The sequence below is a fragment of the Argentina anserina genome, chromosome 5 (assembly GCF_933775445.1).
Source record: "Argentina anserina chromosome 5, drPotAnse1.1, whole genome shotgun sequence".
NCBI classification, from domain to species: Eukaryota; Viridiplantae; Streptophyta; class Magnoliopsida; order Rosales; family Rosaceae; genus Argentina; species Argentina anserina.
The window spans coordinates 21,699,592-21,713,416 of NC_065876.1; the positions used below are offsets into that span (position 1 = coordinate 21,699,592).

The 13,825-nt window shown below is 38.9% G+C and overlaps 2 protein-coding genes and 1 pseudogene across 2 annotated transcripts; 2 read left to right on the top strand and 1 right to left on the bottom strand.

The window, feature by feature from the left end:
• Positions 1–1,036: 1,036 nt before the first annotated feature.
• On the top strand, positions 1,037–3,535 carry LOC126795731 (exopolygalacturonase-like; annotated as a pseudogene).
• Positions 3,536–4,859: 1,324 nt separating this feature from the next.
• On the top strand, positions 4,860–8,267 carry LOC126795922 (uncharacterized). Its single transcript, XM_050522650.1, has 2 exons — positions 4,860–5,229; positions 7,187–8,267. Exons 1-2 carry the CDS (start codon positions 4,936–4,938, stop codon positions 8,024–8,026), a joined length of 1,134 nt encoding a protein of 377 aa, XP_050378607.1. The 5' UTR covers positions 4,860–4,935; the 3' UTR covers positions 8,027–8,267.
• A 1,156-nt stretch (positions 8,268–9,423) lies between these two features.
• Positions 9,424–13,420, bottom strand: LOC126795924 (CDP-diacylglycerol--inositol 3-phosphatidyltransferase 1). Its single transcript, XM_050522652.1, has 11 exons — positions 13,272–13,420; positions 12,579–12,719; positions 12,405–12,489; positions 11,991–12,040; positions 11,213–11,252; positions 11,079–11,123; positions 10,937–11,002; positions 10,721–10,835; positions 10,552–10,608; positions 10,374–10,472; positions 9,424–9,811 (listed from the first exon to the last, which is right to left on the bottom strand). The coding sequence occupies exons 2-11, from the start codon at positions 12,649–12,651 to the stop codon at positions 9,752–9,754; spliced, it is 690 nt and encodes a 229-aa protein (XP_050378609.1). The 5' UTR covers positions 12,652–12,719; positions 13,272–13,420; the 3' UTR covers positions 9,424–9,751.
• Between the last annotated feature and the right edge of the window lie 405 nt (positions 13,421–13,825).

Sequence of the window (13,825 nt, forward strand, 5' to 3'; positions counted from 1 at the left end):
TGTAAATGAGAGGGGTTCCATCACCTATAAAATGGACCCCTCATCCCACTTAGAAGGGGGATCACTACATGTATAAGTGAAGGCTATTTGCCTATACTAGTGGATTCAAGTGGACGTAGCCTACCCCAAGAGAGGGAGGTGAACCACTATACTTCTCGTGTCAAACTAACACTCACTAATAGCTAACTGTGCGATCAGCCACCCATCCGGTAATCACACTGTTAACATTCTCCATGCGTGCACGCATGCTATTGTGCTCTCTTTCTTGCACTTCACGCATCCGGGCGAGTTCCCCCATGAACTCCTCGCGAACCTTGTCTATCTCACCCCACAAAGACTCCTCTAGCTTGAGCATCATACCCTTAATCGCAGTGTAGATTGCGGCGTCCTCCGCCTCCAAGTCTTCCACCTGTGCTCCCATGCCACTCACGCTCTCTTCCACTTGAGTTAGTCGTGAGTCGATTGCAGCTAACATGTCCTTCACTCGTTCCTTCTTTGGAACCGTCGGGTTGACAAGTTCTTCATGACCATTCTCTTGCGTGTCGTCGGAACCACTACCAACAGGACTGTCATTCTTTGCCATTGTGTCGAGCTAGCCTCTTGATCGAACTTCGGCTCTGATACCAACTGTCACGAGCTTACTCTTTCGCTATGCAACTTGTGCGGCCTTAGTAACTCCCTTATGCTAAGTCAGTCTTAATCTTGCAAACGCCCTGTTAGAACAATTGAAATGTAAAGAGAATATCTCGAAAGAAAACTTATATTGAACAAATAAAGAAAGCTTACAAGTATGCTCCTTACTTGATTGCTTGCTTACTTACTTGATGGATGAAATGAGAGGGGTGCCTTACTATTTATATGCGTCCTCATCATACCTCACTAGTTCTAGAGAATTCTAGGACTATGTACAAGTGTAAAGATTTCTAGAAAACTCTATACATGTCTACACACATCTAAGGTGATCCTTGAGTATTCTAGAGAATTCTTGAGTGGTCTAGTTCTCCTAGCCTCTCAAAGATTCTAGAGATGTTCGGAAATGTCTCAAGGCTTCTTGAGATTTCGAACGTCTTCTAGGATCTTCTATGACTTTGCAAAGAGTTCCGCCATATTCCGGATCTGTCTAAAATGTTCAAGGTAAAATTTGAATAAGTTTCGCGGGATGTGACATAAAGGAAGCTTAATCTGCATGCCGTCATAGAAAAGAGCGAACGCGAAGCTGCTCTCTCGCCGTGAGGTCGTTTTTCCTTTTCCCCTATTTCACCCTTCCTCCATTTCAATTTGGGTACTATGCCGAGTTGGGTACTATGCTCTCTCGCATTGTCAATTTCTCTGCGGGCTTTTTCTTCGTACGTCAACATGTTTGTACTATGCCGAGTAGTTTATCACTTCAAAAATAATGCAAAAAGAAAGAAGAAAACTACCTACACGCGGTTGACGACCACTACTCACGTTGTGGGAGCGAGTGGGAGTTAACACTAGCAGTTTCAGAAGGGCGGGAAGTTTTGAAATCACAGAGACTACCCTGATGAATATAATGGCCAACACTTGCACTACTCACCCGGAACTAAAAACTGAGCAAAGCACAGGTGCAAGTGAAAAAGGAGCAATACGGTCATGAGCCTCGACCACTTCTTTGTTCGATTAATGCTCTTACTGCTCTCCTCGTTCTGCTTTCAGTGTGTGTTTGGCAGAGAAACAGGAGGAAATCACAAGGCAACAAGCTCTGTTGTTTTTGATGTCAAGAGCTTTGGTGCCAAAGGAGATGGCCAAACCGATGACAGCAATGTCTGATATCATTCTTTCTTCCATGCCCTTATTTTCTTGAACTCTTTTTATGTTTATGCTTGATTCAAATTTCTATTAGGATATCACCTATTAGGTTGAAGCTTGATTGAGTCAAAAGTGATTTTAGCCATGGATGGCTCTTGTATACCTAAAACATGTGGCACAGCTTCATATTAAGCAATGGATACTTTTTCAAGGAGTACTTCGTAATGGTGCTTGTAATTGCAGGCCTTCACTGCAGCATGGAATGAGGCGTGTCAGTCCAAAGGTAGAGTCCACCTCATAATCCCAAGAGGAACATACATTGTTGGCCCTCTTAAGTTTTCAGGACCCTGCCAAGACGTATCGGCTCTAAATCTTCGAGTCAATGTAGGAGTGTCTCTCTATCAGCTTGACATTTTTTGCCGTTTCTTTAGTGATGTCTGATTTTTTTAAGAAATTGATACTACTTGCAGGGTTACTTGAAGGCTACAACGGCATTGTCCAATTATGAATCCGGTGATGGTTGGGTTCAATTTGCTTGGATCAAGGGGCTAACTTTGATCGGAGGTGGAACTTTGATGGTCAAGGTGCTAAAGCCTGGCCTCACAATAAATGCTCTAAAGACTCCAATTGCAGACTTATTCCAACTGTATGTACATGTTCTATACCTTGCACTTTTACCTCATTGTGTTCACAACTTTTAGCTCCATTGAGTAAGGGCACTGGTATATGAAGGACTTCATTAAATAAAAGTAGAGAAGGCTTAGATTACAAGTAGTACTAAATGAGTCATAAACCTTTTTGTATATTATTCTTTCTCAGAGTTTGAAATTTGTGGGAATGAACAAGACAGTGATTCGGGGCATAACTTCGGTGAACAGCAAGTTCTTTCATATAGCTGTTGTAGATTGTCATAACTTCAAGGGTAGTAAACTAAAAATTCAAGCCCCAGAAACTAGCCCTAATACTGATGGAATCCACATTGAACGAAGCTCGAGTGTGTACTTCTCGTCGTCACACATTGCTACTGGAGATGACTGCATCTCAGTTGGAGAAGGGAACTCCCAAGTCACCACAACTAGCATGGCTGGTGGACCTGGTCATGGCATCAGGTATATATACATTCAAGTTCTCTGTCAGTAATACGCTTGGCCGGCCAATTCATTTAAATTATATAATGTCTTGAGATTAATCGATCTGATTGTAATTCCAGTGTGGGAAGTTTGGGAAAATATCCGAATGAAGGAGATGTTAGAGGGCTTGTGGTCAAAGACTGCACCATTTCAGGTACCACAAATGGTATTAGGATCAAGACATGGGCAAACTCTCCAGGTAGAAGTGCAGCCACCAACATGACATTCACAAACATCGTCATGAACAATGTGTCCAACCCCATCATAATCGATCAACAGTACTGTCCATTCACGTCTTGCGCGTGTAAGGTAATCAATAAGGTGCAAACGTGCATGTTTACTTTATTATGGTCTCTAATCTAGGCTTCATAAACACTCAAAAAAAATTATATGTAAACAATATGCGGACGCCCTCGAGAGTGAAGCTGAGTAACATATACTTCAAGAACATAAGAGGCACCTCGTCGTCTCAAGTAGCGGTTGCACTCGAATGTAGCAAAGGGTTTCCATGCCAGAATATTTACCTTGAAGATGTTCACCTGGATTTGTCATCTGGGAAGAAGGCAGCCACTTCAACTTGCAGCAATGTCAGAGCCAAATTCATTGGCACTCAAATCCCACCACCATGTACTTAATCAGTCGTCACTTTGCTTGGTGCTTAATTTGATCTACGATCTTAGCTGTTTCAGGAAGGTTCACTTAAGATGCTCTGTGGATTTCTGCCTCAAAATATTTTAACAAAGCTTTTAAGGGGCTAATTACGATCAAGAACACCTGGAAGGAATTAGTAGCAGTCATAGGAATTACTCAAGAGTCATTAATTTCAAATTCTTGACCATATGAAATATATTAGTGGCCAAAGAGTGCGTGTGCCGGGAGCATGCAGGCATGGGGCGTCTATGTGTCAGGCGTGAGTGGGCAAATTGGTATGTGTTTTATTTGAAGCTTCTCTTTTTCTGCACGATGAATCCAGGGAGGACCAACTTATCCTCTATCCTTGCTAACACAATTAATATACTAGAAAAGTCCAAATTCCAAGTTCCACCAACTTTGAAGCGAATGTTACCTGCTGAACTAGACTTATTCCAAAACAAGATTGGCCCTTTCACTATTAATATAGCGTATAATGATTTTAATCTGAATCTTACATGATTAAGCTGCCTTTAAAATGCACTGAAAGAGTTAAACTTGGAAGTTTAAGGGGAAAAATTTGAGGAAGACCCAAAGACTTGGTACTTAAATACATAATGTCCAATGGGATTGACTACTGAGGATGTTTGTTTGGGAGAATATCAATGTGCCACTCATTTGGGATTGGCCAAGGGGAAAGTGGGAGACAGAACTGAAAAGAAAGATTAAACGTGATTACGTGAAGGCTACTACTTGTTCAAAACTTCAAGGGGATGTTGTGGACAGATTGAGACCATGGGAGGGGTTGTAGACTTGTTGGCCATACACATCAACCTAATAATACTATAACTACTTTTGTTTCCTTGCCTTTAGTGTTGAAAAATTCCCAAAGTACGATTATGAAAAAAAAATTAACCCCTTAACAGCGTCAATCGTAAGTGATTTGAATTAGTTCATTAGTATTGATTACGAATTTATAGTAACCATATTTATCTTTATTTTATTCCACCATATTACAATTTAACGATGTCATTTTACGTTAGAGTTTAAAATGATTATAGTCTGAAACTGTATGATGGTTACTCCAACCAAATAGAGGAATAATTAGAGTTTAAAATGATTTTCTCTTGTGGAATGATCATGGTGTGTTTGGGCACTAATTGGAGGCGAAGTATGATGGAATCAGTTGACAAAATGACAAGTATAGGTTCAATAGTTAACCTAACTTTTGAACCAGAATACTAGTCAGTTTGTGTTAAAGTATAACCCCATTCTAAATCTAACAAGGAGGACTCCAAAGCTTATCTTCATTTCTTCCAAATTCCTTTTCTTTACCTCTAAATACCCCCAACTTGGTTTTTACACGCACTCAGAGAGACACAGAGAGAGAGAGGATTGAGAAGCCATGGAAAGGCTTCTGTCCTCTTCAACCCCAACCCCAACCCCTAAACTCCATCTTAAACCCTCTTCCTTTCACCACCGCCTCGCCCGTCTCGACTCGTCCAGGCTCACTTTCCCATCTTCAAAGCTGCCCACTTTGAACAGGGTCGCCTCTGTTTCCTGCAAACATCAAAACCCATCTCCATTTTCTTCATCTTCTCCGGAGGGTTTGCCGTCTCTCCCGCTGAACCGGGTCGGGTCGGAGCCAAAAACCCATCTTTTCAATCAGATCGCAGATGGGGCTTCTAAGCAACGCAAGGTATTCATCCGAAAACAATATTCATCCAAAAAGAAAAAAAATTTGATTTTTATTTTTTTGGGCTATTTTGTTTTTGATGGTGTTCTTTAACGTTTATGGATGTGTTGGTTGTGATGCAATTGGTGAATATTGAAATGTGAGGAATTGGGTTTGATGGGTGATAAAATGTTTGAGTCAAACTATGGCAACTGAGTCACATGAAGATGCAATATTTAGTGCTTCAATCTGCGGTTTGTGTTTGTGAGTATTAGCTGCTGGAATGTTTGATTACGAACCAATTGCCGTAGCCAATTTCATGGCTATGAAAAGGCTATAGCTACACATCATAAAACTAAATATTTGTAGCTACACATTAAGAATTTAGAAATCCTCCTTTTTTGTGGCCTGAGAATTGAATTGTGAAGGAATTGGAAGTTACGGTTACGGATGTATAGGCAATCAAGAAAGCTGCATAAGTAAATATATAACCGACAGAAAAAGTGGGCTAATCCAACCAATCTCGCTTGTACAATAGAAAGAGCGACTGGTTTATCTCTCCATCGAATCAAATTAGCTAAAGGTGTGCGTTCATGAGCCCAGGCTAAAGTTTCAATTAATTCCTGCCAATAACCCCACCAAGAAATTAAGAACATAAAACAAGTAGCCCAAACAAGATGTCCAAGCCATACAAGCTGTGTTTTCTTGAACATCCACGCCCAGACTGATAAACTATTCATTCCAAAAGGGTTATATCCATTAATAAGTTGGGAAGAGTTTAACCATAGATAACCTCTTAACCATCCCATCAAATAAGTGGAAGACTCATTAAACTGTGAAACGTTACCCTGCCATAATGTGATGTGCTTCCAATGCCAATAAAAAGTAACCCATCCAATGGTATTTAACATCCAGAAAACTGCCATGGGGTGGAGGCAATTGGAAGCCTTTCCTGATTCATAGGGAAGCCATACAAGCTGTGTTTTCTTGAACTTTAGCACACCATGAATTAGGGACCTAGGGCTGAAACTTGTCTCACAAACTGTTAGCATGAGGGTCCAGACAGAAAGGAACAGAAGTTAGGAAATTCACGTTTGAATGACCTGTCGATAGTCCATCAGTGTAGGCGTGTAGTAGGTGTTTCATTAGGTTCTCTGCTTATATTAGTCTTTAAAGTTTGAACACATATTAGATTATCAAGGTTCAGACTTAGGCTGGGTTGTCTCAGATATTATAGTTATGGTAATATGAAACTATTTCAATAGCTAGCTGAGGTCAATATTAAGCCTATGTAATACCTATGTAATACAGCAATCTACTGGTGTCCTAGGTTCATACTAACCCTTGTACTGATTGCAAGGGTTGCTGCTTTAAGATTTGTAGTATTCAAGTGATTGCTAATCATTGCAGCTCTGTTTATGTTTCAGATTTTGAACCATTTTCAGATTTCATACAAGGAAATATTAGACATTTTACTCAAAAGTTGACTACGTTGATAGTATTGGTAAGTATGGTCTTGAAATTAGGGATCTTTACAAGTCTGATATATCCATATCGAGCTTACTGCATTTCAAATTGGTTTTCTCTTTTAGCTGCTTGTCTACTTGATTGCAAACCCTCAGGGCGGGTCTTAAACATTATTTTTAGAAGAATAACCGAGGATCTTAACTGGGATCATTATGAAAGAAATAGTGGGTAAGCTTAGATGCATAGGTGAGTTTGCCTCCAACTGAATGACTTTTACTGAAACAGACTGCTACACTAAGTTTTTATCACTGTCCAAATAAATCATTTGTGTAATTACATCCGACCCTGTGGAATTATTGTATTCAATTGCTTCTGCTACCACTATCATTTTAACTTTCAAATGATAAGGGTATGCGAACCCCAACTTCTAGATTCACCTTTAACATTTAACCACTAGTCCTAAAAAATTTCTTTCCCCTCACCTAACACATTTCATTGTACTAACGTTTGACAGGCCATCACCACTGGGGCAGTTCTTGCGCTTTCTGCTCTGATTTTGGTCTTAGTACAACCTGCCTTTGCACCAGCTGCTCTTGCTTCTTTTCAGACTACAACAAGGACAGGTGGTCCAGCTGCTGTTGCAGTTGGGGGAAGACTCATCCAAACTGAATTACTTAGTAGTGCATGGACCGGTTTCTTTGCTGGTTGCTTGCACACATTATCAGGGCCTGACCACCTAGCTGCTTTGGCTCCACTCTCAATTGGGCGTACCCGCATAGAAAGTGCTCTTGTTGGAGCCCTCTGGGGTTGTGGCCATGATGCTGGCCAGGTTATCTTTGGTTTATTATTTTTGCTACTAAAGGACCGGCTGCACATTGAAGTTATCCGAACTTGGGGCACAAGAGTAGTTGGGCTTACTCTACTAGTTATTGGTGCTATGGGTATTAAGGAAGCTTCTGAAGTCCCTACTCCTTGTGTTGCCTTGGAGAATGGTGAGTGTGATGTTAGTGTATATGAAACTCTTGAGAACCCAACTGTTGGGAAGAAGAAGATTGGTTTTGCTACTTTTGCCACTGGAATTGTGCATGGGTTGCAGCCAGATGCATTGATGATGGTGTTGCCTGCACTTGCTTTACCGTCTCGTGTTGCTGGTGCTGCATTTCTGTTTATGTTCTTAGTTGGTACAGTAGTTGCCATGGGAAGCTACACAGTCTTTCTAGGCTCATGTAGTCAGGCTTTAAAGGACAGGGTGCCCAGAATAACAGAAAAACTGACATGGGCTTCTTCCCTAATTGCTATTGCTCTTGGATTCTCCATCATCATCAGCCAGTTCTTTGGGTATAGTCTGTATTAGTTTTTTTTGACCTGGTTAAGATTCGTGTATTGCAGGCTTCTCCCAGAGTGTTAGATAATGATCTTAGAAGGATTATTCCAGTTACTTAGAGCAAAAATTAAACTTCGAAGCGTCTTTTCACAGCAAGAGTATCATCCTGTTCTGTTTTTAAAGCTTTCTTTGAATATAGAGACGAACCCTTCAGCGTTTGTAATTCTTTTATGGTAAAAATCAGATTGGTTTAAGGATTTGCATTACATCATTTGATTTGTGTAAAAAATGGTCAACTATTATCTATACTGTTATATCTCGTTGCACCAGTTATTATTTGATGAACATTTTGACTACTAATGTCTCACCAAGCAGTAATCTATGCATGTTAACCAAAAAAGAAGAAGCAGTAATCTGTATCTATTTGCGATGTCTACAAAGTGAAACCGCATAATAGATGAGGGCCGCTGTGCCTAGACTCCATATTGCAGTGTGCATCAGGATTTGCACTTTCATCGCTGTTTTTATCATGATCAAAAATTCAAAATAGGTTGAAATTACATGAACTGCTCAACAAGCAGTTTTTGGATGACACTGACACCCCTCAGGATGGACAATAGTGTCATCCTCTAGACCAAAATAAACCCAACTCTTAACCAAAATTGATCCCCCTAACATTTGATACACCCGCCATTACAAGGTGACTATGCACGATTATTCTTACCTGACAGCAGTAAGAAGCTAAACAAAAGAGTCGTTTGGTACTGCATCCTGCAATCTGAAAACAAACTTAAATAGCAGAAGTTGGAGGGGTAGCAGTCTCCCCTTCCTCCATTGCATTATTTGGTACAGCCAGCTCTTCCGAAGTCATGATCATAGACCTTTCAGGAGTCTTTCAGCAACTGTGGGTACCTTTTCCCCACCCGTAGTATGATCGGCTTCCACACGCTTCCATTTCTTTCGTTTCGTTCCAGAGTCATCTTCCATCAAATACTAGGCAGCCAAGGGTTTAATTTTACTCCTTGTAGGCCTTCTGCCCTCTCCTTAGGTGACATCAGAAGCTTGCCTTTGCAGTGTATAGCCCCCAGGGTCACTCTATCCTCCACCTGCAATTCCGACGACGCAACGCGGAACATCTCCATCTTAAACGTATGCACTCTACTGATTCTAGACGTATTTTTTATAAGTATTGCAACTGTTTCATCTATTTTAATTTGGCAACAATCATAATTTTTCACCACCTAGTTTTGAAAAAGCTCGAAACAACCGGCTATATTTGAACTTCCTTCAACTTCAATATTCAGTTTCAGCTCTTTACAAAAAACAAAGAAAGAGAGAAAAATCTTGTTCCGCCATCAGAATGAAAACTGTATCAATACACCTTCACTTGCAACTCCAAAATGAAGAAAGTGACCAGAACTGCAATGGATGTCAAACTGAAGAGACCAGAACACAATCCCTAAACCAAATATTGCTCGAGTGCAATTAAGGCCATGGCCCTGGAGCTCTCTCAATGTACATTTTCTTCTTTTAGCACGAAATACTTTTCTGAGTTTGTGAAAATAAGATGTCAATTCAGCGCCTTTCAATTGGAAAGAATAAAACAAATGAAATGAAAAGTGTTATAAATTTTTTATCTCCGTATGTCTCACAAGAATATAGCAAACCCATCTGCTAGAGTTACATATCTGAACTAGAAGACCTGAGCAGCAAAGCTGAATTTAGAATGCACTTCCTTGGCCCTATTGTGAAGCATTATGGGCTATGCTTTTTGTTAATATCATGAAGAACACATATGTCTGCTGCTGTCTTCAACTGAAGTCATGAAAAGCAGATACAAATAATTAGAAGACTTAAACTTGAAGCTGAGAAGCTACATGAATGACAATGCAGAAGAATATTTGGTAGAACAAAGCTGCTAAGAAATCTGGTGGATAGGTGACTACTGACTAGGGTCGTTAATATGGGTACCAACTTAGAGATCAGCATCCACGGTAAAGAACAGTGTCTTTGAAATCTTACTACCACTCATAATCTTGAATAAAATTTGTGAAGTCAGGCTGAATTCACTTATTATAACCATCTTGTTGTAATTCCCCAACAAGAAAGATGATATTAATGATGGTCACAGGAACAAGGAACATGACTACCACTGCATTAGAGCTATCCAAATCCGATATCACCTCCTAATTTAAAATTATACCAGATTAAATTAAGCACTACTGGTAGACTTAAAAAAAAAACCTTAACACTAACAGGCAAATCTGTTAATTTATTTTTTGGGATCCGACATCAGATGTCTGCTTTCATTTTCAGGTAGATAACAGACTGATATGATTTTGTCCGAGAATTCAAGTCATGCAGGTTTATTCCTTACCTGTATACAATTAACTGCTTGTTTGACTGCCCATCCAATTAAAACAAAACCAACTATAACAGAAAGAGGTGTATTATGCTGCGCAAGACCCATCAAAACCTGAAAGAGGAAAACATTCAGAAAGCAAAATAATCTGAAATTCTCCTCTTTATATCATACATAAACCACACACACTTACTTCAATCAAATTCTCAGTTTCGTTCTTTGCAACAAGAAATAGAATGATATAAAGCACCTGAAAAGTGAAAAATCTGGTTAATTTAAAAGGAGTGGCAACAGCAGATTCTGAACCAATAAAGGAAAGAAAACAAAACCATCAGGATACAAGACAAAAAGTTTGCAATTACCTCACATGCCACACAACAGTATGCCATAATCATCCGATTCCCGTAGTATGCTTTAAAAAGCCAATTAGTGCTGTCTTTCACATCCTTGTGACTAGCCTTGCCAAGCAGGAAAGTACTGCAAGGAAAATGTATTGCTATGTTAGATAGAAACTTTTGACAGGTCTTGTAACCAAAATTATACGTTTTATCAAAATGAAGAGGAAGATGGAGAGTAACCTGTACATCTGCAGCCAGTGGCTGCCAATATCTAAGGCAAGCAACGAGAGGAAAATCAAGCCAGGCCTGCAATTAAAACCCACCAGAAGCTAAGATAAACATGCATGTATAGTTACAGCAATGTATAAATAAAATATCTCACCGATAGACTTGTGAAAGAATTACCAAGAGACACGCAGTGCTTATCCTGAGGTATGACATAAGAATCAATACAGGCAGTGCAGAAAATTACAAGAGAAATACATGAAGGAGGAAGGAGGAAGGGAGGGAGAGCACCTGTCTGTTACCATGTCCAAAACGGCTCCAAATGTTGAAACTGCACCAGGAAGATAAATCAAATGATACATATTAACTACTTCAAATGATGATTTTACAACTTACAGATATAGTATACAAAAGATAATTTCATCATATATGCAACCGAAAGACTCTTATTTTACTAGTTACCGAACATATGACAGTGCTTACATAATGTAATTATTTAAGCCTTAGTAGAATTATAGTAAAATTAGAAGGCTTGTACCAACTATATATAGCAATAGCCCAAAAACAAATGAAAAAATCAAGGCCACAACCTGATGAACTTGATGTTTAGATCTATGGACATATCTGCTTATAAACCATTTGATGAGTAAAAGTAGAATGTATGATGAAAAAATACAAGTTAGAGATTTAATCTGTCAAAAATGAAAAGCAATAGTGTCTGAGATTCTGTTCTGCTCAGCTTGCATGGCATACTATTGTTATACTCAGTATTGTAAGTCAATGACAGAAATTTAAATTGAATTAAAGAACATTCTAGTTTCCAGTGGTTATTTGATTGTCTGAAACTATGCACCACTCATGGGTCCTGCTCTATCTGATGTTAATCTTGAAATCTACCAATCAAACTAAAGTTCTCGGAAAGAAAAAGAAAAAAAAGAGTTAAACAAAACAAAGGAAAAAAAACCTCAAAGTTCTCGATCTCAGAAAATTTTTCAGACAGATACAAAAACATAGAAACAGCTATTTGTTTATACAAATATATATGATGCACAAATGACATAACACATACCTTGATTGAATTTCCGAGCACACCAACCATCGACTCCGTCACAAACAAAGCTGGAACAGCAAATTTAATCATAATGTATAACCAAAATAGACACGTTTAACAAAGCAAAGCTCAGTATAATGATTGCATGTGGGCTGTGTTTTCGAATAAGAGATCAAGAAATTCTTCTTTCCTGTGTTCTTCACATCAGATGTTAAGGAAAGAGCATAAAATTATATTCTCTGTAGAATCAAAGAGACAGCTCAACATTTAAGTGATAAATGGATGACTGCAATTTCCTTCAGTATCTACACTACCTACTTTTCAAAATTCAAGTGATAGATCTCTCCAACACTAACAGAACTTGCATTCATATCTTTAAAAATCCAAATTCATATACAACAGATAATCTTTCCAAAGCGCATATATTCTCACCTGACAAAATAGAGAAGGGAGAAAAGTCGTTTGTTGGAGAAGCATATGGCGAAAGCATAACAGTTCATGAGAACCCTAATGTACCCTGCATCCCCCAGAAGCACAAAACAAAAAATGAGCTTCTTGTGTTAACTTCAACGCGTAACATACAACGTCAAGGACATGAATACTCACCAATTATATTAGGTATATAAAGATAGACAGAAAGCTTTGTCAGCCGTGGTTCTGGTACCGATTTCTTGGCCATTGAAAAACTGTGCTTGTTAAACTTCAAATTACAAGAAATGCATCGGATTTACCAAACACCAGTAGCTCCTGCACTCACCCAAAAAAAAAAAACTTTCTTATCATAACTCATTTATTCAAGCATTTCTATGACAAATATAGAAAAAGCTACACTATATACATTCATGTAAACTATATGGAAATTGAACACCAATTCTCACAAGAGTTTTATGAATCAACTTCAAAACCCAGAACCAAACAAATCTACGGAACGGAACCCATGCGGGAGATTGCAAGGTAAATATGTTGGAGGGAAGACTCGGATTCGTGGCGTGTGTAATACCAACTTAGGGTTCAGATTCTTTCCCTGATTATTGGGTTATCCGAAGAGAGAGTATTCACTACTCTATTTAGCCTTTTAATTAAACTACTTAACAAACAAGAAAAAAGCATCTGGAAAAGTGTTTAATACTGACTCTACTCTGTTTGAGATTCAGGCAGAGCCCTGAAACAAGAGTTGAGACCTAATCGTGAAATGAATTCGATCCGGAAAGCAACCTAGGTATGCAAAAAAGATCGGCCCAGTTGGAAATTCAAGGTAATCAAGAGAGAGAGAGAGAGAGAGAGAGAGAGAGAGGAGACCTGAATCGGAATCTGGGAATGGAGGGAAGAGCGGTGAGGGGTTGAGAGGAATGAGGAGGAGACCCGACCCGACTGTGTGTTGTTTTTTCTGCAAAGGGATTCTTCGTGTTTTACAACGAGATGCGTATCCCATTAATTGGCGCAGAGACCTGAAATTAAAGCATCCCAGACTTCCTCCTTTTTTTCCTTTTATTTTTTTATTGAAATTCTTTTTGTAAATTTAATTTTTAATTTTAATTATTTTAAGATAAAAGAAAACTTTTTTTTTCAAAAAAAATATATTGATCTAAAACATAAACCTAAACCCAAGAGATTATCTACTCTAGCGGCATCAATCTCCCATTTAAACGTAGGAGTTCATGAGTTCGACTCATAACAGACTTGTTTGATAACAAAAATAAAAATCCCAAATTTGATTTAAATAGAGTGAGGACAACACAATTGAACCAAAATTAAAATAAGGAAATAAAACCCCCTATTTCAACTCAATTTCTAAATTGATCCAAGGCGTGTACAAAGTTTGTGTCATGAATTATAATGCACGTACGTGTTGA